Consider the following 21,642-nt stretch of genomic DNA (forward strand, 5'->3'; position numbering starts at 1 on the left):
ATACACCCAAAGTAAATCCCAGCAGGCAGAAAAGCAAAGCCAGCCCCAAATGTCAAGAAAGTAAGAGCCCTTATTTGGTCCAGAACTTAATCCATTTGCCTAGAAAGCCAGAGGTTCCGCAAAGAAAACATCTCCCAAATTAATCTGAAGCTTCCCACTGCCACCTGGCTCCAACGGGCTGGCAGAATAATAAAATTTCAGGATTTGTGCAAGGTGGGATTTACAGACACTATTCTGAGCTAGGGAGCCAGTGCTTTGTTCATTACTAAATCTCCCTTCTGCAGCCACCTCCTGACAACGTCCACAGGGGACTCTTGACACCAAAGAGCCCACACTCTTGCCACAGGGGCCCCCAGGTCCATAGCCTAGCCAGGGAGAGGGTGCCAAGCATCCTGTTCCTGTCTAGGGCGGACAGGTCAGCCTCTCCCCACTGTCTCCCAACTCCCGCCCCAGCAGAAGGTGGCAGCTTTGCAAAGCCTCCCACGTTGCAGTCTAGCAGGGGAATGGGAAGGGGCTTGTGTCTGTGTGGTTTGTTATCCAGGCCCAATTAGTTGCTGGGTCTGTGTCGGAGAGATGGGCCTGCGGCCACTGTGAAGACTGCAGGGAGCGAACAAGGACAGAGGTTGTTAAAATGCTCCCGCCGAGCTCCAGCGCCTGCACCATGTCCATGCACCTCAAAGACATGGTAATGCAAAAGGGACTCAGAGCAGATTTCTTGCCCAGCACATGTTAACTGAACTCTGGGTAATGCCGCCCAACAGATGCACAGCAGCCGCTTGTGCCCAGCCAGGCACCAAAGGAAGGAAAGAAGAATCAGGAGCATCCTAAATGTGCCACTGTCCACCTTAAGGTCGGAAGTTTCCCACCTGGCCCCATCCCATCCGTGACTCTGGAATTCAAGTTGACGTGTCCAGCACTTACTAATTGCCAGTTGTAGGCATTGCTAGGGGAAGCTGCTAGGAATACACAGGGGATTACAATGGAGTCAGGCAGACAGGAGTTCAAGTCTTAGTGACACCCATCACTTACTCCACTGGGTACCTTCACCTCATTAAGGCTCAGATTCCTTATCTGGAAAGTTGGAATAATTAGACTCACCTTTGGGTTAAACGAGCTCGGAAAAGGGCTCAGTAAACAATTGCTGTTATTGTCACAATAAACAGAAATGGGACAAGATCCCTGCCTCTGAGATGCTCTTTGCCCATGTGGTAGGTCAGTGGCTCAATGCCTGCAGGACCAACAGAAACCCAGAGTGAAACAGGGCTGGTGAGAGAAACAAATTTGAAAAAATTGGCACTCCTAGTCTGTCTTTTGTTTGCTCCTGAAAATAAAAACATTTTACTTTTCCTTCGTAACTTTACTGAAAGAAAAACAGCAGCAGCAGGACAGTGACTGATCCTAGCACAGGAAATTACTATAAGGAGGGGTGGGGACTGAGGCATATGTGAATGTGGGAAAAGAAGCTGGAAACCCAAAATTTCATATAAAACGTCCAAATTTTTGAATGTTGGCTGATTCAACTTAAAAAACCAATTAAACTTAAAATTAAATGATGAGGGTGTGGAAGGGGTCATAACGTAGAAATAGAGTTTAGAAAGAGAATTTCTTGAATTCCAAGCAAAGATGTTAGTCTTCAGAAGAGTGAGACATCAAAAAGTGTTGAGGGCTGGGCGCCGTGGCTCAAGCTTTAATCACGGCACTTTGGGAGACCGAGGTGGGTGGATCACCTGAGGTCAGGAGTTCAAGACCAACCTAGCCAACACAAATTAAATGTTTAATTGTGTTAAATGATTCATCAGTGGATTAGAGACAGGGTGAAACCCTGTCTCTAATAAAAATACAAAAATTAGCTGGGTGTGATGGCACACACCTGTAGTCCCAGCTACTTGGGACAGCTGAGCAGGGAGGATCACTTGAACCTACAGGTGGGGGTTGCAGCAAGCCGAGATTGCACCACTGCATTCCAGCCTGGGAGACAGAGTGAGACTTCATCCCAAAAAAAAAAAAAAAAAAAAAAAGGTGTTGAGCTAGGCTGGGTGTAGAGGCCCACACCTGTAATCCCAGCACTTTGGGAGGCCAAGGCAGGAGGATAACTTGAGCCCAGGAGTTTGAGACCAGCCTGGGCAACATAGGGAGACCCTGTCTCTTTTTTTAAAAAAAAAAAAAGGTGTTGAGCTGTTTTCTTTAAAAAGATTTCTAAAAACCATAAAAAAGAAGCCTGAGAGTATTCTTCACAACCACTACTACCGGCCTTGACCTTCCTGGAGTTTGCATAGCCAGGAGCAGGCACTGGCCTTTTCAGGGAGCTCGGAAAATCTGGATTTTTTTATAGCATCTCTTGCCGCACAGTTGGGCATGCCTAGAATTTCACAGTGAAAGGAATCCAGAGCCCCTTGATAACACCCCTGGCCAATCTGTGCTTGAGAAGCCGAGGGCAAACCTGAATAGGCTTGTCAAACCTTAGCCAGCTTTGCTTGCTTTTAGCTGTTTTTTTTTGTTTTTGTTTTTGTTTTTTTAAGACTCTCCAAATTCACTAGAGATAACACCTCTGACATATGGATCACAATGCTAACAGTTGCCTAAGTTGTTTTTCAGAAATTTAGAGTCTGCTCCTGTCCAGTTCAAACTGAGTGAGACCACTGAACCTTCAACTGGACCTACACAAATGATGGATGGGTAATGAGTCCTCTTTTGACGTCACAGGGCCAAGAGCTCCACCCTCAGGTCATGCTAATGCTGCCATTTTTTTCAGACATCGTCCTATGAAGTGCCATGAAGCTTGACTACGCTTGTGCAGAAACTGATTGCCTCACTTCTCCTCACCCCCAATCACCTTTCCCCATGCCTCAGACCACTCTGCTTCTCTATCCCATAAACAACCCTAAAACTCATCTTTGGGAAGGTGGATTTGAGACCTATTTTCCTGTCTCCTCGCTTGGCTGCCACATGAATAAACCCTTTCTCTGCTGCAAAACTCATCGTCTCAGTGACTGGGATACTACACGGTGGGCAAAACAGGCCTGATTCGGTAACACCAGAATCTGGCTCATAATAGGAAGCCCACTAGACTCCAAGGCACTACACTTACTGAATCTTTAAAGAGCACTGAATGTGGATAGCTGGTATTGAATCAAAATCTGCCTTCTTGGACCATCACTCACTGGCCCCAATTCTACTGGGACCTGTAACACCAGATCTGCTCCTTCTCATACACTGCAACCCTTAGAGATTTAGAGATGGCCACTCCCACGTGCATGCCTCCAAATTCTGGTCTCTGAGCACCCTTTCTGGTCCTTTGTCTCTACAAACTGTACAATGGGGACAGAGCTTACTGCACCTTATTTCTCTGGCAGAGCAGAGACTAATAAGGAGAAAGCATTAATATTTTGCTGAAGAGCCCCTGACCCTCCTTACCGCAGGTCTCAGATCCAGGATGGGGGAGCAAAGTCACTCATAGAAAAAGCCACCTTTTGCCAGACGAGTCAGGCTCAAAGGCTGTCTGCCCTCCCCAGCCCCAGGGGGAGATTGATGTCTGCATTGACGGATTGCTCCAATGTATTAGGTAGATAAAGAAATTGATTATTCCATAAATCATTGTCTCCATGAAAAAAAAATCCAATTTTTTAAAAAAGAAAATATTATAAATCTACTCAGGCCCCCATGAGCAAAAGTACAGCCATTTCAATTTAATTGTCTGAGAGCCTCTTTGGTGGAACCCTAGAAAGAAAAGCCCCTAAGCGACTGACTTCCAAGCTAGATGTTCCCTCCTACCCTCCAAGAACAGCCATGTCCAGGAAAGTCCATGGATGAGATGGATTTACACTGCATCAGGAATGATCTGGGTTAGTCAGAAAGAAGAATTTCCTCACCAGAGGAGACAGACTGTGTCCCTTGGAGACTTACAAATTGGATACTAACCCCTTCCTTTATCTTTCACCCCCCTACTTACACATGCATCCATCCATCTAGAAAAGTTAAGGTTCAGTTCTGCTAAGACAGGGAACTGGACAAAATGAATCCTGAAGGGGGATAAATCTGACAGTTCAGGGGTGAAAGAACACTCTCGGAACAACATAAGTGAACTGATTTAGAAGGGGCAAGGGCAGAAAGGAGAGCAGGAGTGAAGGTGAAATGGAGATGCAGCCTCCCTGCCAACTCGACTGTGCGACTTTCAGTTTGTCTCTTCATCTCTCTGAGCCTCATTACTCCTCCCCAGGACTCCGTGGAATGAGGAAGATCCAAGTGCAAGGCTGTGGTCTAAACTGTACATACCGAAATGTTCAAGGAACCACAGCTATTACTAAAGGTCACCTAATTGGACCTACCACGAGGACATTCAAATACCACCAAACCCAGGAGTGCTGTTTCATTGCCCCCGCATCCCGGAGCCCCCACAAATCCCCTGACCCTATGTACTCTGCAGTATACAGAGTGGGTGCTCCATAAATGTTTGGTGAATCAATGAGTCAGCCCAGAACCCATGTGAAAAAGACAGGAAATAAACACAAAATTACAAACAGCATAAAAATAACCACAATTTTCAAAGCAGATTTTTCTGATTCTGCGAATCCAAGTAGGAGCATCAAAAAGCCCCAAATCCCCTCATACTGAGATATCTTCAGCCAGAGCCCCTAAAGTAGCCCTCACTTTGTAGCTACCATAGCTCACTTCCTCCCAGAATATCCTGGATTTTTCTATCTGCTGTGTGACGTCCAAGATGCCATCTTACCTCTTAAATCCTTGGGGTCCATTTGCCTAAACCTCACTTCTTGTTCAGAGGCAAATTCCTCAGAGGCGAGTGAAACAATTCCTCTGACTCTATCATTCTAACACTCTTCACCTTCTCCGGTCCTGTGAACTCTAGTCCAGGTGCTCCCAGCCAACTCTCCATACCCCAGTGATGGATAAAAGCGTACCATTTCTCTGAGAAACACTGAGGTCACTCCTGGCATGACTTTTCTGTCTGAGAGAGGCTTTGTCAATTCCCAGCCCCACCATAAGCCTTCCCAGACACATCCAGGTGGTAGAGCACCTGGAACCGCTGGGGTTGTTTGGGGAATGCCACCAAGCTGTGACACATTTAATTCCCATCACCTGAATGAGGAATGATTTTATTTACTAGCAGGAAATATGGCTCTATTATAGGTATGCAGGTCTCCACAACTCAGGAAATAATAACGCACAAAATACTTTTAAGAAATCACATTTAGCAATCCTACTTACAAAATGCGATGTGAAAGATGAGGCTGACAAGCCGAGCCAAGATGCTTGGTATCAGGTGTGATATTTGACAATGGAATGCTCACTCGTTTTGTCATCTGCTGCTGCTCCCTAGCAGACAAGCCGTACAAGGCACCAAAGGTTTAAGAACAATTTATGTGGAAGGAAAAAAAAAAAAAGGAGAAAATTCCATCTATTACCTTGATTTTCTTTTACCTTGCGTTATTCTATTTGAACAACCACAAATAACAATTCTTACTAGCCTACCAGAGTTCTAAAGGAATAGCATTTGAAAGAAAGAATGCCTGTTTAACAAGACCTTACAATAACCACACCGCCCATACTAGAAGAGCCAGCACCCGCTACCCCCAGGCCTGGCTGCTCTCCGTGGTGCTGAACACAGAGGTTGGGGAGACCCTCAACCTCCCTGGCTCTTGCTGAACCACAAGGTGCATCTGTTATTTTTGACTTTTTCTAAACACATGTGAATCCAATTTGTATTTCTCTTGCAGTGCGGAAAAGTGTTTCACAGGTTTGCTTTTCCACATCGGAAAAGTCTAGGCTCTTTTGCTCTCTTAAGACTGCAAATGTAAAACTTCAAATTCGCAAGTATGTGTGTGGTGTGTGTGTGTGTGTGTGTGTGTGTGTAATAGGAGGGTAGATCAGGTTTTCTTAACAGGATGAGAGTCAGAGGACCCATATGTTTGTCTGTTTTTTCCCATGGCTCATCAAGGGACATGGCACAAATCATTTTCTCTTTTCTGTCTTCAGCATCCCAATCCGTGATAGAAAAAATAATGGGGACAGGTAGTGCTCCTATAGCCCTAGCATTTGGGGTTCCTCCATTTGTGTTCTGGTTCTTCCACTGACTCAGAGACCACCAAACAAGATTACCTTGCTGGCCTGGCTTCCTTAAGCACTGAACGATTTCCTGGATCCAGAAGGAAGATGCAAGGCTCTGCTTCTCTTGCAAGAAGACAAGGATTCAGTTTCTCTGCTCAACTCTCCTCCAGCCCACAGTCCCCATGGACCAGCCATAATTCAGCTAAACCTGAGAGTTCACCCATATTTTATTTACTGATTCAATGTTACGAGACAAGTAAAATAGACGGCTGTCACCTCTATTAAACTGGGCAGGAAAAATGGTCATGTAGGCAACAGGCTCTTTCTGCTCATGATGTGTCATGTTTCCCCAGGGAGGGAAGCAAGAAAAGGGGGCGGGCTGGCCTCAGGGGAGAGCTCAGTTCCGTTGTGTTCAGGAGGGGAAGCTCAGGGCTCCACTGCAAAACCTCTCCCATCCTTACTCTCAGCCACATTGGTAGAGTAGACAGATCAGCCCAGTCAGTCAGGAACTGGGACCATCCTTTAAGTCCTCAGTTTCCCCACTGATACAAAGGAAAGTCACTACTCACTCATCAGGCTTGGAATAAAGAAAGATGGTTGAGCCCCAATTTCAGAAGTCTGTGCTAGAGAAGCAAACTTCCATATGGTCATCTCTTACAAGGACACAAACACACATGCACACACTCACTCTCCCCAGAACCTGATGTGGATGATGTATATATTCCCAGGGCTAAAGGGCCTCAGTTGACTGTCTATAAAGCCTGAATCTCCAGGTTAACTATCAACACCTCTACTTTACACCAAGCTGTCATGTAGACCAGTTGTCTACATATCCTTGCAGGAGCCAGTGATGTGGTGAAGACAGAAAAAGGAGAGACCTGATCTATGATGGGCAGCAGAGCAATGGCCCAGCCACAGTTCTGCCTGACAGCTGTCCTGAGTGCTCAGCCTATTAACAACAGCACAGCAGAGGTTCTCTTCCTTGGTTCAGCTCCCAGAAAGAGCAGCCGAGATGCTGAGTGGCAAGTGGGAAGGAGAGAAGGGTAAGGTCAGAAAAGACAGGAGGACTGTGGTCTCTCCTCTAGTCTCTTCTTTAAGAAGACAGCTTGTCTCTCTCAAGAAAATCATCATGATAGGAACAAGACAATGAATGTAAAGTCCAATCCTAGACTTGAAAAAGAAGGGCTCACTCCCCCAAATATTCCAGCTCTGCCCAGTAGACTAAATCTAAAAGGTCCTGGCACAGAAAAAGTTGCAGAACTGGTGTGTCAGAAGACCACCACACACAGCATGAGAACCTTGACTTCGTGGAAGAAACTAACAACATCCTTCATAAAATCCTCATTGACAAAATGGAAAAAGTGTTGAGCTGCATGCCAGGGCAGTTAGGGGGACTTACATTCAAATGACCATATTCACCATTGCATTCATTTATTCCACAAATATTTATTAATTATCTACTAGGAGTCCCGCACTGTGCTAGAAGCACTGGATACTTAAGTGGTGAACAACCTGGCTATGGCCCATGCCAGTACAGCACTTATCTCTAAAATAACCAAGAATTACAATACAGCAAGTGCTACAACAGGAAAAGTAGAGGGTGCTGTGGGACTCAGAAGGGGATGGAGGTTGAGAAGTGCTTCCTGGAGGAAAAGACATGTTCACTGAAACCTTAGTATGAGTAGAAGTTGGCCAGAAAGAAATGGAGTGCAGGCCGGGTGCGGTGGCTCAAGCCTGTAATCCCAGCACTTTGGGAGGCTGAGACGGGTGGATCACGAGGTCAGGAGATCGAGACCATCCTGGCTAACATGGTGAAACCCCGTCTCTACTAAAAAAATACAAAAAACTAGCTGGGCGAGGTGGTGGGCACCTGTAGTCCCAGCTACTCGGGAGGCTGAGGCAGGAGAATGGCGTAAACCCTGGAGGCGGAGCTTGCAGTGAGCTGAGATCCGGCCACTGCACTCCAGTCTGGGCGACAGAGCGAGACTCCATCTCAAAACAAAAGAAAAAAAGAAAGAAAGAAAGAAATGGAGTGCAGGCCGGGTGTAGTGGCTCAAGCCTGTAATCCCAGCACTTTGGGAGGCCAAGGCGGGCGGATCATGATGTCAGGAGTTTGAGACCAGCCTGGCCAACATAGTGAAACTCCATCTCTACTAAAAATACAAAAATTATCCGGGTGTGGTGGCGTGCACCTGTAGTCCCAGCTACTTGGGAGGCTGAGGCAGGAGAATCGCTTGAACTGGGAGGCAGAGGTTGTGGTGAGCCGAGATCACACCACTGCACTCCAACCTAAGCAACAGAGTGAGACTCTGTCTCAAAAAAACAAAAAAGAAAAAGAAAAGAAAAAAGAAAGGCAGTGCAGAGGCCCAGAGTGTGGGGGAAAGCACAGTGCCTTCTGGGGACTTAGATGTTCAATGCAGTGGATCAGAGAGGGTGAAGCAAGGAGGGACAGTCCATGAGTCCAGAGATGCCAACCATGGCAAATCATAAAGGGCCTGAAGGCATAAGGAAGCCAGTGGAATTCTGAAGCTCATTAAAGTGTAGGATAGTGGATCCAAGACCATTTGAATAAAGCCATCAGACTCTGACATTGCTCATTTCCTGCTTAATGTGTTTATGGCAGACCTGGCTGAAGGGAAGGAGGATATGTTTATCCCAGGCTCAGATGGCATGAAGCATGCGAGACATCAGAATGAGAATCCCCAAAAGCTTCACTATTCAGAACAGTGATTCCCAACCCCAACCATACTATAGGCTAATAACCACTTAACCCCTCTACCACAGACCCCAGGAGGGAGGCAGGGGTTAGAAGAAGAGGGTGTAATCCATACCTGCTTTCCAAGCATGGAGACATGGTAATAGGCCCTGGTGGTCCAGAAACAATGAGTAAGAATAACTGTCTGAAGGTTCAATGATGGAACTTACTTGGGGATAAATGATAGGTTTTGCCTTTAGGCTCAAAAGATCAACTGCCAAAGGGAGGATGAGAAAAGTTACAGATCAGTGGCAATACTTGTGGAAAAGACCTCATGATCTCATGAGACCACCAGCTTAGGATAAATCAACAGACTGCAATGGCTGCTAAAAAGCCTGAAACAGTCTGGTGTTGTACAACCAGACACCAAAGCTGAGACCTGAGGAGGTGATGGTCTTACTGGTTTCAATAAATAAGTAGCACTGTGGTCAGCTCTTGACACCATGCTGGAGGAATTAAGCCACTTTAGTCTGAAGAAATAAATGCCTTTGTGTTTCTGCAGAGCTCTAGTGTAGGACAGGGAACAAACTCAAGCCAGAGTCAGTGGGCAGGGAGATCATAATAGTAGGAGTAATAGACAACATTTACTGAGTGCTTACCATGCCTGTGTTCTAAGCACTTCACATGCATTAACTCATTCAGTCTTTACAAAAACGCTGTGAGGCAGGTACAACTATTATTATCATTATTATTTTGAGATATTAAATACTTTGCTCTTGGGAGGCTGAAGAGGGGAGATCACAAGGTCAGGAGTTAGAGACCAGGCTGGCCAATATGGTGAAACCCTATCTCTACTAAAAATAGAAAAATTAGCCAGGCGTGGTAGCGGGTGCCTGTAGTGCCAGCTACTCAGGAGGCTGAAGCAGGAGAATTGCTTGAACCTGGAACCTGGGCAGTGGAGGTTGCAGTGAGCCGAGATCACGCCACTGCACTCCAGCCTGGGCAAAAGAGCAAGACTCCATCTCAAAAAAAAAAAAAAAAAAGTTTGCTCAAGATTAGACAGGTGGGAAGTGAGGGAGGCAGCCTTCAAAGTCAGGCTGTTAGATCCTAGAATCTATGAGCTTATCCTCAAGATTAGACTGAGAGCTAAATGTACTGAGAGATTCGTTTGTGCCAGGCATGTTAATTCTCACAATAATCCCATGAGGTGAAATCTGCTATTATCCTGATTTTACAGATAAAGAAATCTAGACTTAGAGAAAGTAAGTGACTTACCCAAAGTCACACAGCCAGGAGGGAAGGGATCAAGAGTTGAAACTCAGACAGAGGAATTTCAAACCTACACTCAGACCCCAGTTATATTGCCCTCCTGGAACTGCAGGGAGACACATGTTAGCTTTTTAGAGGAAAATTTGCAACAAAGATTAGCATGGGCAAAACATCTGCAGTAAAGAATGGGTGGGGCCTAAAATTGGTGAGCTCCCATTGCAGGTGGCATTCAACCGGAGACTGGCCGTCCACCTGTATGTAGTGGGGTCCTCCACTGATCTGGAACAGCAGTTCTCAAAGTGTGGCTCCCAGATGAGCAGCAGCATCATGATCTGGGAACCTGTTTAAAAGGTAAGCACTCAGGCCTTACCCCAGACCCACGGAATCAGAAGGTCTGTGGATGGGGCCCAGCAATCTGCATCTTAACGAGTGCTTTGGGTGATTCTGGCACATGCTAATATTTGAGAACTAGAGGCCTAGAATGACCCCTGGGGTTCTTTTCAGCCTAGATTATTTGATTCTTCACCATAGACAGGAAATGTGATGCCTGGAGCCCTGGAAAGTCCTTGGCTCCCTGCTCCTGCTTTTCCGCCCAATTGGGCAGCTTTTTGGAATAGCGTATTTCAGTTCTGCAAAGCAGATGCAGAAAGGCTTTGCAGAAGTCTCCCTCATTCCCATATTTAAAGAGCTCATCCCTGCAGTTGTTCTGAGAACTCTATAAACCCCCTTTCATCGGCAGCCTGTCTGCATCAGTCCCTTTAATAGCGCGAGACTTAATCGTCTCCTATGGATTGGAACCCTCTTAATACAAACCAGAATCTTAGCTCCTTCTTGCTGCTTTTCCCCTCTCTGCTATCCTTAACTACCATTCAGCATGGCACCAAAGGATTTGGAGTTGTAGCCACCACTCCCCCTGGATCTCACTCCATCTCATTATCTCCGATCTGTACAATCACCATGGGGACTCTCTCCTCCCTGCCTTTTGCCTCTGTCCTCATTACCTGGTGTCTCCTAGGAGAGCCAAAGTGTCTATCCCCTAGGGCCTCCAGCCTCAGACCCTGTCTAGTCTCCAGTGGCCTGCCCAGGAGGCGAGATGGTACTCCCCATCTGAGAAGGGCTGATCAAGACTCTCTGGACCAGCCCCTTAAGGACATCCCATAATCAGGGTCTTCCCAGCTCTGAACATAGGCAAAATGCATTTTAATCAAAATGCTGCAAAATAATGGGCCAGGCAGTGTCTGGGAGCTGACATTAGGAGCATCCAAGGAAGGGTACATCTCCTGCTTCCTAGCACAGTGGGTAACTGGTAAAGACTGCTAGGCCCACCAACTCCAGTGCAGGGCCCATGGGTATGTGAGCAATGGGCAGATGCCATATACGAGGCTGCATGGAGTATGGGGCACTAGGGGTTAGCACAAAGCCAAGGGCACACGAGATGCAGACAGCCTCAGAGCTCAGAGTCAGTGGAGATGTGGCCCCACCCTTGGGGAACTCTCTTTTTTTCTACTAAAATTTATTAAGCATCAGGCACTATGCAAAGAGCTTTACATACCTTATCTCCTTTAATCCTCACAACAACCCTGTGCAGACAGTACTGTAAGGGTCAACCACAAGATTTTTGTAGGTCAACAACAGCTGCACATGGTTCAACCTAACGTTAATACTTCTATTTTATAGATGAGGAAATGGAAGCTCAGAGGTGCGGTGACTTCCCCAAGGTCACACAGCAAGTACACATTGGACTCACGTTCAAAAATAGATCCACCACATTTCATCAGACCCAAGACATGCCATTCTTTCTTAAGAGTGCCAAGAAAGAAAAAATTCTGCAAGTAAACTTAGACATGACATGTGAGACACGAGTTGATGTCAGAGATATGAAAATGTGAAAAAAAAAATCCCATCTTAGAATCAATGAAATATATTATTGACTCCAAAAAAATCATTCTGCTTCTTGGAAGTGATAGGGGAGAGATGGCCTGAGACACCCTTGAGAAGCTCCTTGTCTAGTCAGGGAGGCACGACACACATGCATTAGAGAAAGCCTAGACACCCACTCGCCCCCAGATAACCACGGCCAAGGTCAATACTATTAGTAAACAAGGTGTAAAGGTCAAAGGAAGCAAGGTGAAGGACCTGGGCAGCTAAGCTGTGAAGAAGGAGAGGCAGTGTGGACCCTGGAGGTGATTTCCAAAGGAAATAAAACAAAGAAAGGAAGGGCAGAGGGCTCTGGGGGCATGGCTGCCATGAAACATGGCTATGAGAGACAAAAGAAAATCTGAACAACCTGTCGTCCTCAAACCCAGTCTCCTGGCCCTCAATTTGGTGTCATCTCTCCAAATCATGCTCAATTAGGATTTGTCTCTGGAGCACAAAGAGAAGTAGGAGGAAAAGCATACTCCAGAAGCAAATTCAGATGCTGGGCCAGGGCCAGGATTTAAGGAGGTGCCCACTCTCATGGTCAGTCATGCAAGCAAAGGGTCCTCATTTGAGGGCCTCCTTGGAGTTGGCTCCCTGGAGGCCTCCCTAGCATCACCCTACTCCCAGACCTGTGCACAGACTCCTCCAAGGGCAAAAAGAAATGCTCAACTGTGGACAGCACGTAAGCCTTTTTGAAAAGACATCACACCTATTTAACCCAATGGGCAGTATCATCCCCATTTTACAGATGGGGAAATGGAGGCCCTAGAAAGTAACATAACCCTTCTGACCGTGCCTGTCCCAAACCTGTCACCTTCGTAGTGACTTTGCACAGTGCATCTTCCCCCTACTTCCAGAACAGCTCAGTGCCTGGCAGCCACCATTATCCCAGGCTCCCCTGTCCCCCTGGGAGAAGGAACACCGCAGACAGAGAAGGGTAAGTCTGGGTTTGCCTTTGCCTTTGCTCTTGTAGATGGAATGGTGGATTAGGAAGGCTCTCGCATCCAGGTCCCCACACCCAAACCACGGTGTCTGTGACACAGCAACACATATTCCAGGACCCAGCGGCAGCAGGCCCTATTTAGAAAGTCAGGATGTGACTCTTGCTTAAAAATAAAACGACCATAAAACCTATTAGCCTTGCAGGGATGTTGGCAAGAAGGAACAGGACTGAGGAAGGAAAAGGGAAGTGAGGGAAGGAATGAATAACAAAGACAGCTAATTCTCTAATCACCTTCTCTTTCCAGGTCACTGGGTGAGGAGGATGGGGGGTGAAGGAGACACAGACACGAGGCCTTTGGGCTTCCTCAAGGCTTTGACAATGTCTTTGAGGACAGCCTGGTGGTTCCAATGGGGACATGTAGACTAGAGATCCCAGAACAGTGGGATCCCTGTAGGTGAACTGACCTCACCCAAGGGTGAATCTGTCCTTTATTTAGGGCTTAGATTAAAGCCTCGAGCAGAATCCAGAAGCCAGGACAATGTGGGATGTAGTAAGTGGAAGGATGTGTGTTGGTGGGAAGGCTGGGAAAGGCCATCCACACCTGTGCCCTGGAGGCGGCGAATCTGCCACACAGCTCATCAGCAAGGCCAGTCTGACACTGAAAACTAGGACTGGTGGAATTCAGCATGGTAGAGCCCAGATGGCCATCCTCCCAGAGCAGGACCAACACAGCCCAGCCAGTGAGACCTCACTCAGCAAACAGAACGGAGAGTGGGGGCAAGGGCACTGCATTCAGCCCCTTTAAAAACCGTTTCTTGCCACCTCCAGACGGCAAAGCCAGCTAAAAGCACAGGATCCAGAGGCAGGCAGACCATACTTCTTATCCTACTTCTACCACTCACTGGCTGCGTGATCTTGGGCAAGTGACTTCACCAAGCTTAGTTCCCTCACCTGTAAAATGGGATAATACCTGTAGGTGGTGAAGGCTACCCAGTATGAAGAGAAAAACCCTATGGCTCCATTTATTGAGCACTTACTATTTACCCACACATTGTTTGAAAAGCATTTGGCACAGTGCTTAGTGGCTAATAATTGCACAATAAATTGGGGCCATCGTATTGTTGTTGTCATTGCTGTTTCATTATTCTGATTTTGCTCCAGACCCAGGTGGGGCCCCAGGCAGAAGACACTGCGGTGGCCGTCTCAGCACAGGCACACTGCCCTCTGGTGCTGCTGCTGGAGAATCAGCACCTGGGAGAAGAGCGACTCCAGGAATCAAGCCCAGGGCCAAGACGCCAGCCCCATCTGCATCAGCTCTATTTCCATACCAGGCAGGCCCTTGGTGCATCTGTCTTCCCAGAGCTGCAGCCCTACCACACCGGCCTCTGGAGGACAAGCGAGTGCCTGCTGGGTGCTAGCCTCAACAAGGGCCCTGCTCTTACAACATCGGTCCTCTCTGTTGCCAGGCGGGGAGTGCGGAGCCCCCCAGTTCCTCTGCGCGCTGCCCAGTGGAGTGAAGCATCCGCTCTCTCAGTTCCCTCTGGAAGGTTCTGAGCAAGCAAGGGAAGCCAGGCTGCAGCTGCGGGAGGAAGAGACAGGGGAAGCTGCTGTGGCAGGTAGAGGAGGCGCCACCTCAGCAGACCAGAAACACAGTCCCAGTCACTGAGATCAAACAGGTCTAAAAGAAACCCTTTCACCAAGCAGGCCTATAGTCTGTGCTGCGTATGGCCTTATACTTCTCTCAAGAGGAGGGGTAGTTCCACAGCCCACGGGGGCATCTGTGCTTCCTCCCTCATGGAGGGGACTGTTTCCTGGAGCAGGGACAGAGTACCTGTGGGACCGTGGGGATTCGGGAAGGCTCACAGGCCCTACAAAGGATCCTAAAAGCAGCTAGGCAGCTTGCATTCCTGGAGGTGTTGGGGATAAAGAGCCACCCCACAAAGCCCTTTCAAAACAACACATGAGCTGGACTTCTGAGGTCAGCCATCCTGCTGGCTACAGGAGCATGCAGGTGACCTTGAAAGAGCCTAGTGAGGCCAGGGTGCCTGGGCTCACCTTGCATAAACCACCTCTAAAGACCCTAGGTCATCCTGACATCAAAAGACTGTTTAGCGCAATGCGAGGCAGGCATCAGGAAAAAAATTAAACTCCAGTTGAGAAGCAGGAAAGCTGGGGCTGACAGCAGCCGCTGGGCTGAAAAGTGGAGGTAGAAATTCCTCAAGTTAGTGATCTCAAAGGCCCCGCGGGCCACTCCCAGGTCTTGTCTGAAGCTATTTACTTCCAGGGGGGAAAACCCTATTGATCTTCATTCAGCGGCTGTCTGCTCCTACAAGGCGGCGATGTTTCAGCGCATCACCAGTCACTGCAAGAAATTTCTCATTGTTTTACACACAGTGGCTCCCAAACTCAAGAGATGAATGTTTAGGATAATTTGGGTGAACTGATCAGAAGAGTTACAGATGGGGCCGGTTTGGGAACTCTGAGGGAGGGGGCGTCTCTCCCTAGGGATCGGCCGCTGTTGCTTGCTGGGCCCCTGTACATTCACGAAACTCAGGACCTTGCAGCTCAGTTCTGCTCTATCTGTAGATGCTCAGAGTCCAGAGCTGGGCCAACCCTTCCCTCTCCCCACCCCCCACACACCTGCTTTATGTCTCTGCAGTCATTTGGCTTCAAACCTCCCCACTGGCTGGCTGGAGATCGCCACCAACCACTTCAGCTCCTCAACACACAGAAGAGCTGGCCAGGCTTCCCCAGCTGCTGCTATCACTGTCTAGTTCCCTTTTCAAATTCCAGGCTGGCCCTCAATCCTACATATGCCCGTAACATGAGGGGAGACCTAACTATGAAACCTACAGTAGCATAACAGTGCCCACCAGGCTGCACTAAAGGGAACTTTGAAACCACAGAACATACCAACCATTAAGGCCAACCAAATAGTTTACAGATGGAGAAACTGAGGCCTGGGGTTCCAGGGAGAGGTGTGACTTGATGAAAATGGCCCAACAAACTGGTGGCAGATGCAGCAGAAAACCAGACCTCCTGACTCCAAGTCCAGCAGCCCCTCCACTACAGCTTTGGGGCCAGGCCACCTGGAAATTCAGGTCCCCGCAGGAGGTCACTCAAGCCTGTTTGGCTGAGAGAATCTATGCATTAAACTGCCTTCCATGAGTTAAGACTAGGATTCATCCAAACAATAATAACGATGATAATAATAATAAAATGCCAAACAATATGCCTTGAAAACCTTCAATGAACAACATTTGATAATCATACACAGAATACATCTTCCACATATTCACATAAAATAATCAATGATCATTTTTTCCCGCAGACTACAATCCAATTATTCTCTCTCCCTTGCTCTCTCCCTCACTGTCTTTTGTTACTTGCAAACCATCCAAGCAATCAATGCCTTGACCTCTCCTTCTGATAGACACAATTACAAAAAGACAGAGCAATGCAATTCATCTATTCAAGACAGATTGTTTGAACACTGTGTCACACTGCTGAGCTATCCATCTCCTTGTCTAAGAGGAAATTTCAGCCCCCAAAAGAGGCACAAAGAGAGGGGGCGGGTACGATGCTCCCCAGCCCAGAGAGCCCCTCTCACACCTGCAGGAAAGCCCTCTCCGGGCTGATACTCGGCAACGCCTGGCTGCTGGAGAAGGATTCAGCTCCAAGCTCAGCCGGCTGAGGCGCCAGTCTTGAGAACCAGAAGCACCTAGCACACTCCAGAGGGCCTCAATTCTTATAGCCCCAGCCAGAGCCCTGAGATCCCAGGGATGGCAGAGATGGGAAAAGGGAGATGGCACCTGGCCCAGCCAAGGCGGTGTGTTTGGGTTTTAGCATGATATTCTCATTCTCTCTCTCTTGCTCTCGCTCTTTCTGTCCATGACCACTGTAGCTCCCTGGCTCCAGCTGGGGTTCGAGCAGGGGCTCAGAAGAACAGAAGCTCAGCTCCCCAGGAGGCTCCAGAGAAGCCCAGAAGCCTCAGAGTCCTCCCATCCTCCGCCCAAACTGGCACAGCTCTGGCGGTCACGTTTGGCGCAGGCACAACACCCTAGTCCATGGGCTGAGAATCAAATGGGGCAGGGCTCTTGGATATAAATGGCCTGGGCTGACACGCTAATTAATCCTGGGGCTTAATACGAAGAAGATTAGAAGAGAGGAGGGCTCTGCCATCCGTTAATTGCATTATTACACGCTGAACCCAAGAAAGGGCGGGTAGGCTTGGGGATGCTCTTCCTAAGGGCTGGGAGGAACTCCCTAACCCATTCAATTTCACAGTAAGGATACATCATCCTGCGCCTTCCCAGCTTATCCCTCTGAGGTTGCCCTCACCGTAGCCTGTCTTTCTGGGCCTCCAAAGACTTCCCTTCCTGAGGCTGGGCTGGGAGCACACCCACCCCACCCCTATGGAGGAAGGACCAAGGAAGAGGGAGCTGCAATCCGTGCGATGGGCAGATAGCGTCTTCTCAGTCTCCCCACCTTTTTCCCCAAGGACACTCTACGACGCAGGCCCCCAAAAAAGCAGAGGGGAGGAGACAGGGAATAAAGGAAGCGCTGGTCCGTTACTGGCGGGGGTGGGGGGGCTTCCTGCCCCTGGAATGGTGCCAAGTTGGGCTCGGGGCAGGCAAAGGCACAGAGATAGAAGACATTTCGGTTGTCAGGAGCAGCCTGGGCTGCAAATGGTTAAGTCTGACCATAAGGGCTGTCCCCAGAGTCCCCTCCCGTGCCTGGCCTCATCTGCCTCCGGTGCCTGCCGGTGTTTGCCTGCCAGGGTCCTGGGCATGGACCGAAAGATCTCAGCGTGGGCAGAGCCGAGGACTGTGCTCTGCCCCATCCAGACAGGAGTTCAAGAGGGTCCGGTCCCCGGGCGTCCGCCCGGGAGGAGACCCATCCTCTGGGTTTCTGACCGCCTCCTAGGAAAATCTGAAGTACGGAAACCAAGCCCGACACCGGTTCCGGCACCTCTTTCAAGCAGCTGACGGCCCAAGGTCCGCCCTGGAGAAGAGCTGCAGAGGAGGAGGGTGGCCTTGGCTCGGCGGAGTCTGGCTTGCCTCGTGCCAGGCGCTGGTGCTGGCGCCGAGTGAACCCAGGCGGCCCAGGTCTCCGGCCTGGCGGCGGGCGCAGGGCCCTCGGTGATGCAGGCTCCGTCGTAGCCCAGCCAGGCCCAGCCCTGCCGGTCACCGGCCCGGGACACGCGCAGCGCTCAGGCCCGCAGGGTGCCTTGGGCGGCCACAACAAAGTTAAAGCCCGGAGTAAGAGTCTCGGGCGAGAAGAGACGCGGAGAAGCCGGAGCCTCGGAAAGCCGCGCGCAGCCCCGCCAGCCGCCGCCAGCTGCGGAGGAATTTGGGCTAACTTTAAAAACCGCTGGCGTCCCTGGGCCGCCCGCCTGGGCCGCGCTGGCCGGCCTCCGTGGTCCCTTCCCTCTACCTGCGCTGCCCCGGGCGGAGAGAGGCCTTGGCCCCAGGGACCAGCTGCAGCGGGCAGCAGGGGCCTGCTCCCCCTACCCCCGCCCCATTTGCACGGGGCTGAACCGGTGCCACCGAGGCCAAGGGCGACCACCGGGAGAGAAGATCGGCTGTCCTCGTCATGCGAATCTGTGCCCTGCGACCTCGCCGCAGCCGCTCGAGCTATGCCCGAGGTGGGGACGAGGGGCCGCGGGGAGTGAGGTGAGCAGAGGAGATAAGTTGGCGCCTTCCCCAGGGTCCCCACTCTGCGGAGAAGCCAGATCGCAGAACTCGGTAGGCTGCGGTTCATGCTGGCAGTCGCCGCGAAATGCGCCCGCGACTCGGGATCGCACTGGAAACCTTCGCCACACTCTGTCAGGTCTGACCTCCCAGGAGCGCGCCAAGGGCCCCTCGCCGCTGCGGCCCGGCGGCCTCCTCCCCAATAAGTAAGGCCCGTGACCCCGACTCTGGAACTTTGTCCTCACAGGGACGAGCTCCTGGCGGTCTCCGGCTCAGCAGCCCGGAGAGAGGTTAGGAAAATCTCTCAGGAACGTGTTCGGAGGCCCCCATTCCCGCCCCCGCCCGGGCGCACGTTGATCCCCGGCTCCAGAGAGCCCTTACCGATCCGGATGACGTGGGGCATCCCGCGCGAGTCCGGGATCCAGAAGGCGCACACGAGGAGCCCGGCCCAGTATTCCCAAACCAGACTCCGGAGGCGCCGCCAGGGAGCGGTCATCGTTGGGCGCCGCCGAGCGTGCCCGGGGCGCGGCCGTGGCGGGCTCCCTGGGGCGGCAGCTCTAGGCGCGGGCGCGCAGCAGCCCCGAAGGCGCCGCCTGGCCCAGCCGCCCGGCTCCCGAGCGCCGCTGCGAGTGGGGGGCGCCAGGCGGCGCGGCGCACATCTTACTGGGGGGCCGCCCCGCCGGCGCCCGCCCCGCCTGGCTGCCGCCCACGAGCTGCCCGCGAGCGAGGCTCCTGGGCTCCGCCCGGGCTCTGCTCGGACTCGGCTCCGGCTCCGACTCGCGTCGGCTTGGCTCCCGCGCGGGCTCCCACCTGCCCCGGCTGCCGGGCGCTGGCGGGCTGGCTGCACGCGTCTCCGGCCGCTCCTCCTCCAGCCGCCGCCGATGCTATCGCCCGGGCTCGCACAAAGCCCCGGAGTGGAGTTGCACGCGCGCACACTCTCCCTCCCAACCCCCTCCCCCGCGCCCTGCCTCCCGCCTCCCGCGCCGCCCGCGCTCCCTCCGCGCACTCCCCCGCGCACACACACTTCACATTCACACCCGCCGAGGCACACACTCACGCGCTCACACCTGCGCGGGGAGCGGGGAAGGGGACCCTGGCCCCAGCGTGCGGGGACGTCCGGAGAACGAGGACTCTCCTCGATTCCCAGACGTCCCCATCCGCCCCGCCGGCCCCAGTCCCTTCGACTGCGAGGGCACCGAGCCCGGGAGCCAGGCGTGGAGCGCGAGAGCTGGCACCGCGAGCTGGGAAACGGCGGCAGCCCAGCGGCCGGACCAGCTGGAGGAGACGCGCCCGCTGGAGCAGCCAGACCGGGAGCCCGCCGTCTGCGGAGTCTGGCCTCGCGGCTCCCACGCAGCGGGCGCTGGCTGGACGGCGGCGGCGGCGGGAGATTGACCCGGGAACTGGCTTCCCTCCCCAACCCCATCCCTCCTGGAAGCAGAGTTGGGGCTGGGGGTTCGGAGAGGCAGAATTCAGAGAATTGTCTACGCTGGGCCAGGGGAGCTTCGGGAGTTGGTAGAGGTGGGAGAGCCCAAGCCAGACCCCCTACTGTGGGAAGCTGGACTTGACCGTGCGCCGGTCCCGGGGCTGCGGAGGAGGAAGACCGCTCACCCCGCAGATATAGCGGGGGGGCATGTGCGCGGGACCCGCTCCCTCTCAGCCCTCTCCCGGAACTGTGCAGGAGGGGGTGGTGCTCCCTCTCTCATTCTCCTAAGAAAGAATAAAGAGAAACTAATTTGTCGTGGGATGGAGTAGGATCCATGGGGGAACAAGCTAAAGGGGTTAAAAAGAAAAACAACGTTGTTTATTAGCAATAATAAATTTTTTTCAAGTGGCGCTGGGTGTCGAGGGAAGGGAAGGGCTGTGGAGCGAGGCTGGAGCAGGAGGCTGCGAATTACGCAGTTAGGCGAGTTTAATGACCTTTTTGACAGAGACAAAGCGGTGCCGATACAGTAGATAAATAAACGGATCTGTCACCGGGCAGCGGCTAGGCTGTGTGTGAATTTATTTTTCTCATTTAAATAATTTGATCCATTCTATCATTTCCAATCTCTCCCATTTGCCAGCTGTCTGGTAAGAGCATGGCCCCCAACATCTGAAGAGCAAATCTTTAATTTTCTTACAAATATACTATGAGGCGAGCTCTCACCCGCCTGTTAATTTATCTCTTTTTCCCCTCCCTGTCTGGGTGCAGGGGCCCGTGGCATTGTGTGGGGATGTGAATATCGCAGTGTGGCCAATCCTGCCAATTAGGAGGGGACGCCCTCCCACCTGAGGTGGAGGCCACTGTGGCTGTGGGAGGAGAGACTCCCTGGGCTCCTCATAAAATAACACAGAGGGGTGTGCCCGTCCTGAGGACATCCTCGAAAATCCAGCAAACAAACGGAGGTTACCAGTGTCTGTCTCTGCCAAAGTTGGGCCTCCCTCGCCCTGGAGCAGGAGCGGCTGGTTTCCCAAGCAGCCACTGGAAAATGTTGCCCGAGGGATCAGAGGGAAGGACACCCAGACCAAAGCTAGGGAAGCAGCAGCTGCCACCTCTTGAATAAAAAGTAAGGGCTCCAGTGGGCACCATTAGGGAGGAAGTGCAGGAGAGGGGAGCAGAGGGCCAGGCCTCCGGGTTATAGCTGGGGGAGCCCCTTCCTTGAGGACGCACACCTGTCCCCATCGCCTGCCTATCAGCTTCTGCAATTGGTTTGGTTGCCCCAAGGAACCAAAAGGCCTAATTGTTCTCTAAGGAAGAAAATTCTGAAAGGGATCTGAACTTGAGGCAAAGGACACAGGGCTAAAACAGCATTGCCCAAGGCTGGTTTGGGGACAGGCAAGGGGAGTGCCTGGATGCTAATTCTGCCTGGGTTGTCCTGCAGGCAGCCTGCAAGTGGCTTGGCAAAGAAACAGAAGAAGTGGAAAGGTAGAGGTGTGGCTCCCAGGAGGGAGTAGATCCAAGGCCAGAGGAAGGGAGGGATAAGGGGAGGGGAGCAGGAGGAGAAGCAGCAGCCTCCAAAAAAGCTAGCATGAAAGTGGTGCTAGAAACGCGAAGGGAGGAAGGCAGAGGGGGATGCTGA

At 51.2% G+C, this 21,642-nt stretch overlaps 1 protein-coding gene across 1 annotated transcript in view; it reads right to left on the bottom strand.

Moving 5' to 3' along the window:
• GRIK3 (glutamate ionotropic receptor kainate type subunit 3) overlaps positions 1-19,480 on the bottom strand; it is a 238,962-nt gene extending 219,482 nt beyond the window's left edge. Inside the window, exon 1 of the mRNA XM_003891606.5 lies at positions 18,965-19,480. Coding sequence (XP_003891655.1) covers positions 18,965-19,079 — 115 coding nt within the window. The 5' untranslated portion in view covers positions 19,080-19,480. The remainder of the gene's footprint in view (positions 1-18,964) is intronic.
• Between the last annotated feature and the right edge of the window lie 2,162 nt (positions 19,481-21,642).

Source organism: Papio anubis, chromosome 1 (genome assembly GCF_008728515.1).
Source record: "Papio anubis isolate 15944 chromosome 1, Panubis1.0, whole genome shotgun sequence".
Classification (NCBI taxonomy): Eukaryota; Metazoa; Chordata; class Mammalia; order Primates; family Cercopithecidae; genus Papio; species Papio anubis.